The sequence below is a fragment of the Podarcis vaucheri genome, assembly GCF_965113315.1.
Source record: "Podarcis vaucheri genome assembly, chromosome: 1".
Classification (NCBI taxonomy): Eukaryota; Metazoa; Chordata; class Lepidosauria; order Squamata; family Lacertidae; genus Podarcis; species Podarcis vaucheri.
The window spans coordinates 67,067,486-67,082,970 of NC_138759.1; the positions used below are offsets into that span (position 1 = coordinate 67,067,486).

The 15,485-nt window shown below is 43.2% G+C and overlaps 1 protein-coding gene across 1 annotated transcript; it reads left to right on the plus strand.

The window, feature by feature from the left end:
* The first annotated feature begins 289 nt into the window (after positions 1-289).
* Positions 290-14,866, plus strand: RCN1 (reticulocalbin 1). Its single transcript, XM_082209904.1, has 6 exons — positions 290-849; positions 6,696-6,889; positions 7,756-7,934; positions 9,406-9,466; positions 12,106-12,305; positions 13,572-14,866. The coding sequence occupies exons 1-6, from the start codon at positions 353-355 to the stop codon at positions 13,677-13,679; spliced, it is 1,239 nt and encodes a 412-aa protein (XP_082066030.1). The 5' UTR covers positions 290-352; the 3' UTR covers positions 13,680-14,866.
* Positions 14,867-15,485: the final 619 nt, after the last annotated feature.

A 15,485-nucleotide genomic window follows, 5' to 3' on the forward strand; every position in this document is an offset into this window, starting at 1 on the left:
TTTCCACGTTGCAGCCCGTCCCCTCCCGCTCTCTTTCTCTGCTGGCTCCCGCCGGAGAAACCCGATCCGCCTTGCAAACGTGGCGGCCCAGCGGCCTCTTCTCGGCGCCGCCCACAGAGACGCTCCCGTCCAATGGCAAGAGGCGTAATATCTTGGAAGGGCACGGGAGATCAATCGTTTGCGACCGCACTCCTGACTGGCTGGGAAGGGGGGATTCCATCGGCCGGCCCAAATTAGGTCACCCCTGTGCGTTCCTAAAAGCAACACTTTTCCAGCCGGCCTTGTGCAATTGGGGGTTGGGGGTGGGATCGGGGGCAGGAGTGCGATCCCACGTTGAATCTTTTTCAAGTGCATGAAGGGAGGGAGAGAGAGAGAGAGAAGACGAGGGGGCACGTTTGCTGGTGCTGCTGGGCTGGGCACTCCGCTTAAGCACGTGGCAGGCTTTTACAGAGAGAGGAGCCTGCAAAGAGTCGACTTGACCCTGCACCGCCTTGCTAGAAAGTTGAAGTTTCTGCTGCTTCGGTTCTTTGCAGTGCCCCGACGTTGCCGCGCTCTCCCCCCCCCCCAACCTCCTGCACGACAGATCGCCCTTTGCCCGGTGCACACAATGGGCTCTGAAGCCCCTCTCCGCTACCTCGCGGCGGGGCTGCTGCTGACGCTTTGCACCCGGGGGTCCTTGGGCGTCCCCACTTTCAGGAAGGAGAGGGGAGTTCACCCGGAGCCCGAGCTCAGCGATCGTCAGCACGAAGACAACCAGAGCTTCCAGTACGACCACGAGGCCTTCCTGGGCAAAGAAGAAGCCAAAACTTTCGACCAGCTCACCCCAGAGGAGAGCAAAGAAAGGCTGGGGTAAGACCGACCTCCTCCTAGTCCCCCCCCCACATAAGTTACTTGACCCGGTGAAAGTTCCTTCGCTTTATTCCTCTCCCACCCATCTTCATCTTCCCAAAGTGGAAAAATAAAATTAAAAAGGCGCGCCTCTCGAGTTTAAAACCAAAAGCAAAACCACGCTCTACGAAAAAAAAAAAAAGTTTTCACTATGTCAGGTTGTAACTTTTAGCCCCAGGGAGTGTATTGTGAGTTCGACAGAGGGTGCTAGGTTGGGCAGAGGCGGGAGAGCTCCCAGGATTAGCTGATAACGTGGCAGAGGGGAGCCCGCCCCCCTGAAGCTGCTTAGAATGGAGGGAGCGCGGAAGGGAGGGGAGAGAGAGATGGTTTCATTCTGGGAAAGTGCACTTGTGCGGGAAAGGAAAGGCGCTTTCGGATTCTGATCGTTCCCACTTTGTGCAGACGATTAAAAGCCGGTGGCGGCTCTTTAGAGATCACTTGGCCATAGCCGCTATGGGAAAAATGGTGATCAGGAACGATGGCACTTGTTGCAGAAAAACAAACAAGCAAGCAAGCCAAAGGGTCCTTTGTCATCTTAAGAGACCAAGAATGTTATTGCATCTTAAAAGACTAAGAATGTTATTAGGCTTTCGTGGACCAGAACCCACCTCATCCTATGCACTGAGTGTAAAGTTACAGACAGAGTGTGTGTGTGTGTGGGGGGGGGTTATTACTATAAAGAATCAGATACAAACAAGGTCTGGTGACAAGGGTAAAAGAAATCCTAATCCAAGCAGGTGTGCCCCATTCCCAACTCAGTTGTAATGTACTGATAATGAATGGGCAAAATTTCATTTAAAAGCCCCCCAAACTATCTTTTAGAAATCAGTAGGGAAGCTTTTCTTGAAGTTTAGTAACTGGCTTGAAAGTTGTCATACTAATGCCAAAAAGTTTTAATGGAAGACTGATGAGTTGGAGTTTATAGATGAGTTGGGCACTATTGGACTTGGGTGAACAGAGTCTGAGAGTGCTCAGATCACTACAGAAAACATTTGCCCCTTTTTAAGGTTCATTTAATTGCACTACTTTGCCAATCCAGTATCAGTTTGGGTGTGTGTCACTCCCATATCGACTAGAACAATCCCCCCTGCAATCCTATTGATTTATTTTATTACTATACTCCTGCTTTTTCCTCTAAGGAGCTCAAGCCTGCATCATGTTTATCTGCAAATCAATCCTTTGAGTGACTGGATTGACTGGCCCAAGATCATATACAGTGGTAACTCAGGTTACATATGCTTTAGCTTACATACGCTTCAGGTTACACACTCCGCTAACCCAGAAATAGTGCTTCATGTTAAGAACTTTGCTTCAGGATATGTACAGAAATCCGGCTCCGGCGGCAAGGTGGCAGCAGGAGGCCCCATTAGCTAAAGTGGTGCTTCAGGTTAAGAACAGTTTCAGGTTAAGAACAGACCTCCAGAACGAATTAAATACTTAACCCCAGGTACCACTGTAACGTGTTTTGTAGCAAAGTGGATATTTGAACCTGGGTCTTCGCAGGCCTAGTCCACCACTCTAACCATTACACCACACTAGCTCAGAGCTGGGATGGAAGGTAGAGGAGTGTAGGTTTCCCTTAATGATGAGTGAGCGCTCCAAGCTCAGAATGCAGTTGGCACACAGGTGCAAAGTGAGGCTCTGCTTCTGTCCACCTCTGAGTTGTTGGGTGGTAGGGTGGGGATTTCTTCTGTTTCCCCTTCCCAACTCTGGGTTTAGGGGTAGAAAGAGGAATAGATTTCCCTCCTGATCTAACGCTGCATTTGGGGAACGATATCTGCAGTAAAGTGGTAAAAATCGTTGTGAAAAGCATAGGCACAATAAAACACTATTCATTCTTCACTGCTAAATCCCTTAAAACAGGGGCAGGGAAGCCATTAGGGTGTTCCCAGTACAAACAACCAGGGCAAAATCTGGTCAACTGATGCCATTGTGATTGAGAGGTTGGTGGTGCTACCCACCTGTCAGGCTGGGGTTGCAGATCCAGTTCCCTACCCAGGCCTTTCTTAAAAGGAAAAAAAAAGTTCGGCACCAGTTTGCAAACTCGGAACACAGAGTAGGCCAATGGAAGGAAGAGTTTATTATGCTGTATAGTTTCTCCTGCATTATTCGTGCCATCTTGTATTTAGGCAATTTTATTGGCCCCATATGGTAAACATTATAGTGCATAGATTGGTCATTAGAGCTTCAACTTCCAGTCCCTCTGAAAAAGTCTGTGGGAAATTGTTGCAAGCACTTATCATCGTATTGGCTTTGGTAGCTTGTTTCTCACAACATGACTATCCATAAGCACTGCACGTTGGAAATTAAGATTTCTTCAAAACAGTCCAGCAATCTTTCATTCCACTACCATTTATTTGAAACCAGTGTCTCCAGCTTTTTGCTGTTGCTACATCTGATCTGATCTTTGCGGCCTAGTTAAAATGGTGGTCCCATGTTAACTGTAGAGTGGTACCTTGGGTTACAGATGCTTCAGGTTACAGACTCCTCTAACCCAGAAATAGTGCCTCAGGTTAAGAACTTTGCTTCAGGATGAGAACAGAAATTGTGCTCTGGCGGCGTGGTGGAAGCAGAAGGCCCCATTAGCTAAAGCGGTACCTCAGGTTAAGAACAGTTCCAGGTTAAGAACAGACCTCCAGAACGAATTAAATACTTAACCCCAGGTACCACTGTACTACCTCAGACTGCAAGTGGGAACTTACATAACTGAATGCTCTTCCATTAAAAAAAGAAATCCCTGCAAATAAACATCTAGATATCAGGGAGAAAACTAAGCTAGAATGTCCCTCCCTGGCATCTAATTTTGTGCATGGAAGTTAGTTTGTTTTAGAGTTTTTATTAACATAATTTTAATAGGACAGAACAATCCTGCCCTCATCTCCTAGAGGAGACAAGGAGAGTCTCAGGTAAAATAAAAACAAACAAACTAGCAAACAATCTGTAAGTAAGCATCAGAAAGTATCAAAATTCAAGTTTACAATGTTCATAGAAGCCAAAAAGTTTTGTATGCTGCTGGGAGATGCATTTTATCTTTGCTTGCATAAAGAATAAAACAGTTCTAGTCTGCCTCAAAAGAATCTTTATAGTTTGTTTCTCCAGCCAGATGTGGATTATTTGTTAATTTTTCCAAACTCTCCAAACTGTCTTCTACCAATTATTTACAGTGGTACCTCGGTACTTAATTCGTTCCGGAGGTCTGTTCTTAACCTGAAACTGTTCTTAACCTGCACCACTTTAGCTAGAAGAAGAAGAAGAAGAGTTTGGATTTGATATCCCGCTATATCACTACCCTAAGGAGTCTCAAAGCGGCTAACAATCTCCTTTCCCTTCCTCCCCCACAACAAACACTCTGTGAGGTGAGTGAGGCTGAGAGACTTCAGAGAAGTGTGACTAGCCCAAGGTCACCCAGCAGCTGCATGTGGAGGAGCGGAGACGCGAACCCGGTTCCCCAGGTTACGTGACTACCGCTCTTAACCACTACACCACACTGGCTAATGGGGCCTCCTGCTGCCGCCGCGCCGCCGGAGCACGATTTCTGTTCTCATCCTGAAGCAAAGTTCTTAACCTGAAGCACTATTTCTGGGTTAGCGGAGTCTGTAACCTGAAGTGTATGTAACCCGAGGTACCACTGTATTTTTATGTTGTGACCCACCCTGTGATCTTCAGATGAAGGGCAGTATACAAATAAAACAAACAAATAGTAACGTGGTGCCCTTTAGGTCCTTCCAATATTGAGCAAAAACTAACTGGGCAGCTGCAAGACAATAACCAAATAGAGGTTTGAAATGACAGTCCCTTTTGATATTTTGGAAAACATTCCAACAGGACCAATTCCAGAAATTTCAATAGTTGCTGTCCACTCACTTTAGTAATTTCTACAAAGGCTACAGTCTAAAACTGCAGCCCTTTTTCACAAGTTCCCCAAATAAGCTGGAACGATCCTGGTTCCTTACATCCTCTCCAACATAGCCTCAAGTTGGATATCTTCATTTGAAACAGTCTCATAAGAGTCATATACATTGTTTGCATGATTTTTAATGTTTGTTCCCTTGTGCTTGATGATCCCAATTTAAATGGGAATTTTAACCATTAAAGATTTCCAGCAATTCAGTCAAAATGGTCCAGTCTGACTCCCACATTTGTCTCAGGCCCTCTGCAAAGTCCACATCAATGATAAGAAGTACCGTATTTTTCGCCCCATAGGATGCACCTAGTTTTTTGGGGGGGAAATAAAGAAAAAAAATTATTTTCCCCCCCCAGGTGCGGGGCTGGGGTGGGGGAAGCCCGAGCTTCCCCAGCCCCCAGAACAGGCTGCTATCCGCTAGCCGTGGGAGAGCCGCGCAGCTCTCCCATGGCTAGCGGAGTGCTGCGTGAAGCCCGAAGCTTGGGGCATGCTGAGCTCAGCGCGCCCCAAGCTTCTGGGTGCAGGCAAGATCTCCGCTAGCCGTGGGAGAGCTGCATCTCCCACGGCTAGCGGATAGCTTCCTGAAGCCTGGAGAGCTCTCCAGGCTTCAGCGAAAGCCTCCATTCGCCCCATAGGACACATTTCCCCTTCATTTTTGGAGGGGAAAAATGCGTCCTATAGGGCGAAAAATACAGTAAATTATCAATACGGGATACCAACCCCTTCCCTTTTCCATCAGAGCTCATGGAAGTTTTTGATCATGTGAACCCCCAACTACAGTCTGAAGTGGGACAGTCCACATACAAGTTTGCCTTTTATTCAAAGCCTTTTTGGAAAATTTAACTTTTGTATGCTAACTCTGACTTGCCAGCCCTTTTCTATCTCATTGGAACAGAGAAGAGAAGAGAAGAGAGATATGTATGAAGAGGGGGAAATCATAGCAACACATAGGAAGTTGTCTTATTTAGGGTCCATTTAGTTCTAGTTCAATATTGTCTATGCTGACTGTCAATGGTTTCCCAGGTCTTCAGATGGATTTTAGTCCTACTTTGTAGCCTGCCACTGAGCAACAGTAGGCTGCAGAAGATTTAAACACTGTGCTAACTGCAATTTGTAATACAGTAGTGTCATCTTGCTACAGTAAGCAGAGAAGGGGAGCTGGCATGCATATTGCATTTCTAAGCAGAACATTCTTCTCTAATGATGAATGTTTCTGTGGTTTTCTTTCTCCTACTGACAGTGGGAAAATGTCACATTTTCCAGCAAGTGTGGAAAGGCAGTTCCACATGCTTGATCAACAATATTCCATTAGAAGAGTTTTTGACAGAGAATGACAAGGACAATCCAACTGTGACTCAGAATAAGTTGTTGGCTACATGAAGCTCCTTCTCTTCCCCAACACATTCTGAGAGATAGTAGAGAACAAATATTCCAAATGCCCACCTTGAAAGGCCCTGGGAGGGTGTTCTTGGAAGATAAAAATCTGTGGAGAAACTTCTTCTGACTCCTACTGATCTGTCTTTAAATTCAAAACTTCTAATCTGTGTCTAGCAACCAGTGTTACTCTGAGTGTTGCTTAGAATAAACCCACCGAAATGATGAACATAACTCGGTCCATTTGCGGGAGGCAGTGGAAGACAGGAGTGCCTGTCGTGCTCTGGTCCATGGGGTCACGAAGAGTCGGACATGACTAAACAACAACAACAACTAGGTCCATTAATTTCAATGTGTCTACTCCTAAGTATTCAACTTAGTTGAGTACCACACTATGTCATTTATTCAGAAATGGGTCATCACAGGTACAATTTGGAAGCCCTGTCTCTCGCAAACATAGTTGTTCAAGAGAACCCTGCAGAAATCTTTCAGTTTCTAATAATCCAGTTTACTTTTTCCATTACTGCAGGAAAATTGTTAATCGAATTGATGATAACAAAGATGGCTTCGTCACCACAGAGGAACTGAAAAACTGGATTAAGCGAGTGCAGAAACGCTACATCTTCGAAAACGTGGCAAAAGTCTGGAAGGATTATGACCTCAACAAAGACAACAAAATTTCTTGGGAAGAATACAAACAAGCCACATATGGCTATTACCTCGGTGAGTAAATTTGAGAGACAAAATTGAACCGGCATACTTGGGAATCCCAGAGTGATAGCCAACATGTTTGCCCACCTGTCCTAGGATGTCAGGAAATCACAGTTCAATGGAAGAATCAGAAGGAAATTCATAGTTTGCTCCTGATTCTTCACTTTCAGCTGCAGATGTGAAAGGAGAATCTTGCACTGCTTTCCATGCCTAAAGCAAAGCTTATATATATAGTGCTGAAAGTAAGCCCTGCTTGTGGCAGGATTCACCTGCAGTTAGGGACTCCGGAGTGGAACCAGTTCTGGCAGGACTTTTATTTGGCAGAGCCAGGTGGAAAAATGGTTTCTGATGCGCATAACCAGGCCTGTGGGGCCAGATGTTCCTCACCTGTAATCTGAGTACTTACTGTGCATGTCAGGGGCACAAATTCACTTTGCTTAGAAAAAAGAGAGACTACTTTACTTGTTTTGATATTATTTCTGGAGTTATTATGACATAGCAAGTGTTCTCTCCCTATGTTTTTATTAGCTTTGAAAGGGGTTAGACAAATTTGTGGAGATTAAGGCTATTGGTGGCTACTAGCCACAATCACTATATAGTACCTCCAGATTCAAAGAGAGGGTGGCTCTGGATACTAGTTGCTAGGGAGCGGCAGCAGGAGCCGTGTATTGCACTCAAGACCTGCTTTGGGGCTTCACAGAGGCATCTTCTTGGAAGCACAGTGCTGTATGTGATAGACCTTTGGTCTGATTTCTTACTTCTAGAAGGGTTCAGGTCAGATTCAAGTTACATGTCATCTGTAGGCATCACTCCGGCCTTTGTTACATACTCACCAGTCCTGTTTGTCTCCATCTTGTCTTATTATTCTGGTTTTCTAGAAAACCCAGCCGAGTTTGAAGATGCAACAGAGCAGCACAATTTCAAAAAAATGATGCCCAGGGATGAAAGAAGATTCAAAAGAGCTGACCTGGATGGTGATTCCGAAGTCACTCGCGAAGAGTTCACAGCTTTCCTTCACCCAGAGGAATTTGAGCATATGAAAGACATTGTTGTTCTAGTAAGCAGCAGAAAAGCCAATCTCCTTTCTTTCGGTTTCCGTTTAATAAAGAGGTTTGAAAGCTGGCTTCCTCATCTTTCAGGGCAAGGTTTCCCAGACAATAGTCGCCAGCTATTTCAACAGGAAGGAAAGCTGTTTAAATAATCCTGCTTTGGTTATTTAAACGTGACCTGCTTGGTGACCTCCCTAATATGTTGATCAATATCACATGAATAGCTAGAAAGCTTGGAAGCAAAGTGATAGGTTAGGCCTGAACCAGTTTTGCCCGGAATGTTGTCATCTTTAAGTGTGCTACTGAGCACTTCCATCAGACAAGCAACCTGATTTTATCATACTACATTGGCTGACACAACAGTGTGGGGGAATTTTTAAAAACTGATTTTGTAACTAATGCAGCATCCTGTGTAAGTCAATGCAGCCAGAACTGCGCATTTCTGTTGCACCTGCCTTTGGTAAACCCTTTCAGCCTCCTGCATTTTACAGGCACATCACTGCTTCAGCAAGACAATGCAGGTCCATTGTAGTGGCCTATGAGATGAGGTTTACAGAGTCACCTGTGCCCCATCACCACCTCGCTCAGATGTCCCTTATTCAGGGACTTGCTAGGAACACAGAAAGCTGCCTTGTATGGTTCAGTAGCTTCTGGACCAGGTATGGGGAACCTGTGGCCCTCCAGATGTTCTTGGACTCCCCCATAATATGGCTAATGGGCAGGGATAATGGGAGTAACATCTGGAGGACCACAGGTTCCCCATCCCTGGTCTGCACTGACTGGAAGCAGCTCTCAAGGGTATCAAGACAAGAGTCTTTCCCAGCCCTGCATGGATATGCCATGGAGTTAACCCAAGACTTAATGCATGTAAAGCATGTTCTCGGTTACTAAGCTACAGGCCTTTCTTAGTTGTAGGGACTGGGTACATCATTCATGATTTAGATGACAGAATAGAATTCTTTTATTCTAGACCTTTGTTTTTTAATTTTATGTTGTAAACCACCCTGAGATCTATGGGCATAGGGTGGTATACAAAATAAATAAATAAACAATAGATTAAATATTTAATTATGAAGCTTAGAATAAGCATTTCTTTAATTTCATAAGATATTAATTCATTTATAGCAGTCCCTATCGCTTATCAATGTTTATTGTGAAGCTATATCTCTCTATATATATTTGTAGGATGTGTTCTATTTTAGTTGTTTGGTGGATTTTTAAATTAATACACTTTTATGAGTTTGGGGGTTTACTTTTGGGGGATTTTTTTAAGCTTAGGGATAATATTTTCTCTTTGTCAATATTATATCATTATTGATATTGCCGTCCGTGTGTGTGTGTGTGTGTGTGTCTGTGTGTGTGTGTTAAAGACTTTACCCTTGATGTAAAGTGACAGCTCAGAATGAAATGGTTTTATAATCAGTTTGGGCAACAAATATACACCTCTGCAATGACAGCTTTTTTCCCTTATTGTGACAGGAAACCCTGGAGGATATAGACAAAAATGAGGATGGATTTGTGGATCAAGATGAATACATTGGTAAGCTGCAGCAAGGGGATTTCCAATATTTATTATTTTATTTAAAAAGTTTTATTATGCCTAGTTTGGACAGTCTTCTCCCCAAGTCAAGGGGAGAAAGAGGCATGCAACATTTGTCATGTCTAGTTTGGACCTCAGATTACCAAAGTACATGGTACCCTCTGTGGTTCTCTCAGTGGAAGTGGGCGCCTTTGGAGTGCTGGTTGTGTCAACCCCATATATTACAAAAAGGAATGTTCTGGATGCATAACAATGAAGCAGGCCCCTGTTGATTTCTCTCATGTTCTTGCATTTTCAAAGCACCATTGGCATTTGCCACAGAGTGCTTAATGTTGTTCAGTACTAAGGAGTTAATATGAGAGAAGTAATTCTTGGGGCACCGAGGCTTCCCTCCCACCCCCCAAGTCTCTCTAAAAGCCATCCAGTTTCATGTAGATGATTTTTGTTTCCCCAAGTTTCCTTCTGCCTTTTATTCCCTTTCCCACTATTGCTCGTTTGATTCTGATGTTATTCACACAGACACTTGCTGGCAGAGACAAGATGCAATGTTGCTCTGGGTCCTTTTTCTTCCCATACTTCTGAACCTAGCATAAAAGATTGTGATTGCATCGTAAGAGGGGATCTTGAAAGAGTTGTGACTTCTCCAGCCTTAGAAGAAACCTACTGAGTGAAAGGCATTAGGGCCAAAGTTCTCCTTTACATTTTATTTTAAAAAAACATACGTTTCTCCATCAGGATGAATAACAAAAGGTGATAAAGCAACATGGAACCTTATCAAAATGCCACATAGATAGCATAAGAAATACAACTCTAATAGTAAAAACCAAAATAGAGATGCAGTTTTTTGTCTTTGTAGAAAAAGAGGGTGGGGGGCTTTTGCTGAGGGTGCTTGTAACTATTTGAGCCACTGAAGGCAAGAACCTGGGTCAGTTGCTCGTGAGCATGAGAAACGAGGAGTGAGTGGACAATCCCTGGTGTGAGACAGAATGCAAAATGTTGCTGAGGCCATTTCATTGTTTTAGTAATCTATATGTCCTTATTTGCTTTGCCCAGGTATTTGGCTAAACTGGAAAGTCCAGTTGTAGCTTAGCTTGTTTTATGATGGAGCCCTTAGTCTGCTTAGTCTATTCACTGGACTGGTTTTGATGAATTCTCTTAATTCTTGTACATTGGGAGGAACATTATGAGAAATTATGAGATTCCACCTTCCTTGTCTACAGAACCACTGTCATTCTTTTACATGTGTGGAGGAGAGGAGAAGATACTCCTCCTTTATGCAATGACTTTTGCCACTTTGACCAGCAGCTGGACAGGGCCTAGATATTGGTTTGTTTGTGTGTGTTTTTTGTATTAACTTTCAACAGCACTAAGGCTGTATAAGCTTGCCAATGGCCAGGGGGATAATCCCCATGTAGATCTCAAAGTCTGACAGATACCATCAGCCTCCACGTCGGTTTTCATTACCACCATCGTATGGCTTAATTGAGCATTACAAATACGTTGACAAAAGTTAAAAGCCCACATCACTTTTTACTAGACTGCCCACCGACAAAAATCCTGATGTAAATCATTTGCGGTATATCAGCAGCATGAAACAAACAAACAAACAAACTCTGTACATGTAGAAGATGTTTGTGCCTGCTTATCTGGAGGCAGTTCTCATTCTTTATAGGTGAGCGGTGATATTCAAGGCCAAGTTAATTGTGCCCAAAGTAGATGGTATGGTGGGAATGCAGCTTTTCTTTAGGTGTTTGGCTGGAGCATTGCTCTCCATCTTTTCTGGCAGGTCTTGATAAGGTAATGCAGAAGTGAGCAAGCCCAGGCTTGTACCTAATGTGGCCCTTTAGGCCTCCTTATATGGCCCCTGGAGGCCATATAAGGCTCACTGAGCCTTGCTTTTCACCCTGAATGTTGTTGCCTGGCTGGAATATGTCCTTGAACTTTGCTAATGCCTCTTGCTTGTCTAGATGGAGGAAAGAGAGGCCTGGTGAGCTGGAAAAGCTTCCCCTCCTTTGAGGTAGCAGAACAGTTATTGAATGGTATGGGTGTAGTGATAACAGTGAAGGTATAGGCTGATAAGTCATAATTCAATAGGTGGCTCATAGCAGTGTTCCATCTGTCTTCACGAGGGTAATTTATGCAGTGGATAGCTGGAAAAAGACACCTCTTTCTAATACACCATATATAATGACTTGTATCTCCTAAGATGCACTCAAAATTACCTACTAAGTTGTATTTATTGGCCTTGCATCATCTTACATTATATCCTGCTCTTCATGTGGCCTACTGCTTTGTTGTGGAGAGGAAATTGAAGATCAGAGTAGCAGATCTAGCTTCTAGGAAAGGGAACAATGTATATAAGTTGTGTGAGATATTTAAGCTTGTGGGCATTACCTCCTTATGGTGGTGATTGGCATTATTACCCTGACAGCAGCTGGCACAGCAAAATGCTGAATGAAGATAAAGACGAGATAAAGGCCTACCACCAAGCAAACACAAAATAGGCATAGAGAGCATCATTGTGAAAGTATTTAGAGTGAAGCCTCCCCTCCCCAGGATTTATAACCAGGAGAGGCTAAGAATGGAAGAAAGTGTAACAGATAACAATAAATAATAAACATGATACTGTTTCCTCTCAGCTGATATGTTTGCGCATGAAGATGGTGGTCCAGAACCTGACTGGGTAATAACTGAACGGGAGCAGTTTGCAGATTTTCGGGATCTCAACAAGGATGGGAAGATGGATAAAGAGGAGATACGACACTGGATTCTCCCACAAGACTATGATCATGCACAAGCCGAAGCCAGACACCTAGTATATGAGTCGGATGTCGACAAGGTACTTAGTTCTTTCACAGAGTTCATGAATCATAGATTATTGCTTTACTTGCTGTCTTTTTATATAATGTCAGCCTACCAAGAGTCAAACCTTAAGGACTCTGCAAGGAGATCACTTAAAAAATTGATATAAACGTGGTAATGTTAATGCCACCCACTGATCATTCAGGAAATACAGAAAAGGTATGGTGGAAGTGGGAGAGATCCAAATGTTTGACCCAAATGATAAGAATTTACATTAAGTGTTCTAATTCTGAGATCAATGTGTGGTCATATTTGCATAGAATTCTGTGTGCTGTATTAACTTTTCATATCAGAGGAAGTGTGCAGATAAATTCCACAAAACTTTTTTCATGATACCTATATGCTACCTCCATATATGCCTTTGGATTACTAGTTCTTGGTGAGCGGCAGCAGAAAAAAACTACACGGGCCTTTTATCTGATCCAGCAGGGCTCTTTTTCCATGTTCTAATCCTCCCGTTGTAATGAATGGGGAAACATTTTATGCTGGAGGAGCCCAGATATTCACATCAAACTCCATAATACAGAAGGGGACTGGGCTTGATAGTTTTAGAGACACTCCCCACTCTGCAACTAGAAATGTGAAAGATAGTGGTGTAGGCTGGGTCTGGGGGTGTTATTTGATTGATATGTTTATATTCCCTGCCTTCTCCCACATCCATGCCTATCCAGCATATAAGAGAAACAGATTCTAGCAATGAAACTTGATAAAGTAAAATCTTTATAAACTTTATAAATTTATAAAGTTAAATCCTACAAGTACAAAACTAATATGTTTTAAAAATCCAAGGGCAGCCTAAAATTGACATAAGATAGTCCAGGATAATAGACCAGCCTCCACTACAAATTTCAAAAGAGTGCTCTTGTTTAGTGTTCGAGTCAGTCTGCCATGTCCCCCTCCAGGACACTATTCCATCTTCGGGGGTTTTGGCCAACAGTCTTGTCAGCATTCTAAGGACACATAGTCTTCATTTATTTAATTTTGGCGGGGATGGGTGTGTGTGTGTGTGTGTGTCACTAGATACTTTTATACTCTGGTAAACCTCAGAGCTCTACTGACATTTGGTTAAACACAAAGAGTGCTTATGTTGCCCACTCTTTGAGTAAATACAGCTTATGAGTATATTGCCTCATGCCATGAGGGTCTTTTCTTAGTGAATCACAGAACAGAATACAGCACTCAAACTCTTTAACAGAAGCTCGGTTTAGATTATACTAAAGATTTTCATTTCCACCCCCTCCAGGACCACATGTTAACCAAAGAAGAGATTCTGGACAACTGGAATATGTTTGTTGGAAGCCAAGCAACAAATTATGGAGAAGACCTCACAAAAAACCATGATGAGCTATGATGTTTTTTGAAAAGCAAATACACTAGAGACTTGGGTCATGTTTTCCTGTATATAACCAAAGTAATAGTGGCTATTTTAGCAGATTATATTTATAATAAGGCTATTTTTAGCATTGTTGAATATACAATAGGTTTACCACTTTTTTAATTGCACATTTTTATTATACATTTCAGTATAATTTTGAGGATGCACTTTTCAGTCATAGCTTTTGATACACTTTCACCTCAGCCATAAATACTCAGACTTGGAATTCTCACTGACATTGGTGAGACTTAGCTTGTAAAATGTAGTATGGAAGATGAGTAGCCTCATAGGATACCCTTGTATGTTGTTGACCCACAGTGTATCACACTGCAAGTGTGCGTGTGGCAGGTTGCTAATGGTTCAGTGCTCCCTCATAACACATTCAGAAATGTCAGGCTGCAATTCTGTACACGTCTAGCTGGGAGTAACTCCTTTTAAACTCGGTGGGACTTCTGAGTAGGCGCATGCAGGATTGCACAATAGGTAGGATAGTCTTCCTGACATGCTGGTTTCCTTTGATAGAGGAGACTTTTTCATAAGGACAGAAGAAGAACTGTACTGAATCAGGCCATCTGTTCCAGCATCCTGTTCTTGCAGAGGCTAACCAGATGCCTATGGGAAGCCTTGATGCAACAGCGCTTTCCTCCCTTGGGATTTCCATGTGTACAGAGTTTGGGCTTCCCATCCACTTCCATGGCAGTGGTGGCTTTCACATTCCCTTGCAGATGGAGAAGCCCTGGGTGGAGGGAACTATATGAAAGGTTGGAAGCTCCTGCCTTGGCTTCGTCCTAAATTAGAACCAATAAATCTCATTGGCATTTGAAAGACAGCATTGCCACACGGTGTGATGTTTCTGTTCAAACGGCAGAGCTGCCGCTTTCTACACTTTCCCTGTGTTTGGTAGAGCAGTCCACTTCATATTTATGAAGTGGGTTTTGCCAAATATTATGGGTGGATAGCAGTCTTTTCACAGTGGAAATGAAGACACACCACATTTCCAAACTGGGCCTTTTGTGAGCATTCAAGAGCCTTTGAACTTTGTATTGAATTTCCAGAGAGGCTATACAGCACAAGATTCTGAGTTTGTTGTATGTGTGTAGATACATATGCATTGCCACTTTAAGGAGGTTTTATGCTATCGGCTAATAAAAGCTTTTAATTTAGGGGCTTAGAGAGAAGCTGTATTTCAGAATGCATATGAGCTGTTGCATATGATACAATTGCATTTTTGCCTGTATTGACTTGAAGATACAAACGATAAAAAATATTACATCTTTTGGATAATTGAAAGGTCTTAAAGTGGGAATGAAGAAGGGTTTCATACAAAATCTTAAAATGCTAGTTTGCTCATGTCCTGATGAAATTTTCCTGCCTGTTATATCAAGTGGGGAGGAAACATATCAAGGGGCAGGGTTTAGCCCTTGCTCATCCCTGAGAGCTGTTTACTACTGCTGTGTAAGAGTAATACTTTTTCCCATTTCTCCCCCCCCCCCGTCTGCAGACTAGACTAAGTGCCTCTTTCAAAAATGGCACAAAGCTGATTTTGTGAAATGCATTGTTAGTGACATGAAGGTGAGAAGTGGAATCGCTGCAAACACCATTTCTCCCCCCCCCCCCGGCTGCAAGAAACTCACACTTTTTTCTGAGCAATGGGTACACTAAGGGGATACACTCTGTGGAAGTGAGAAAGCTGAAGATTACTAGCTAGGCAAACCAAAGAATGGTTACCAAGCCCAACCACAATTTGTAGAATCTTGCTGGGGATGCTTAATTGGCTGTAGC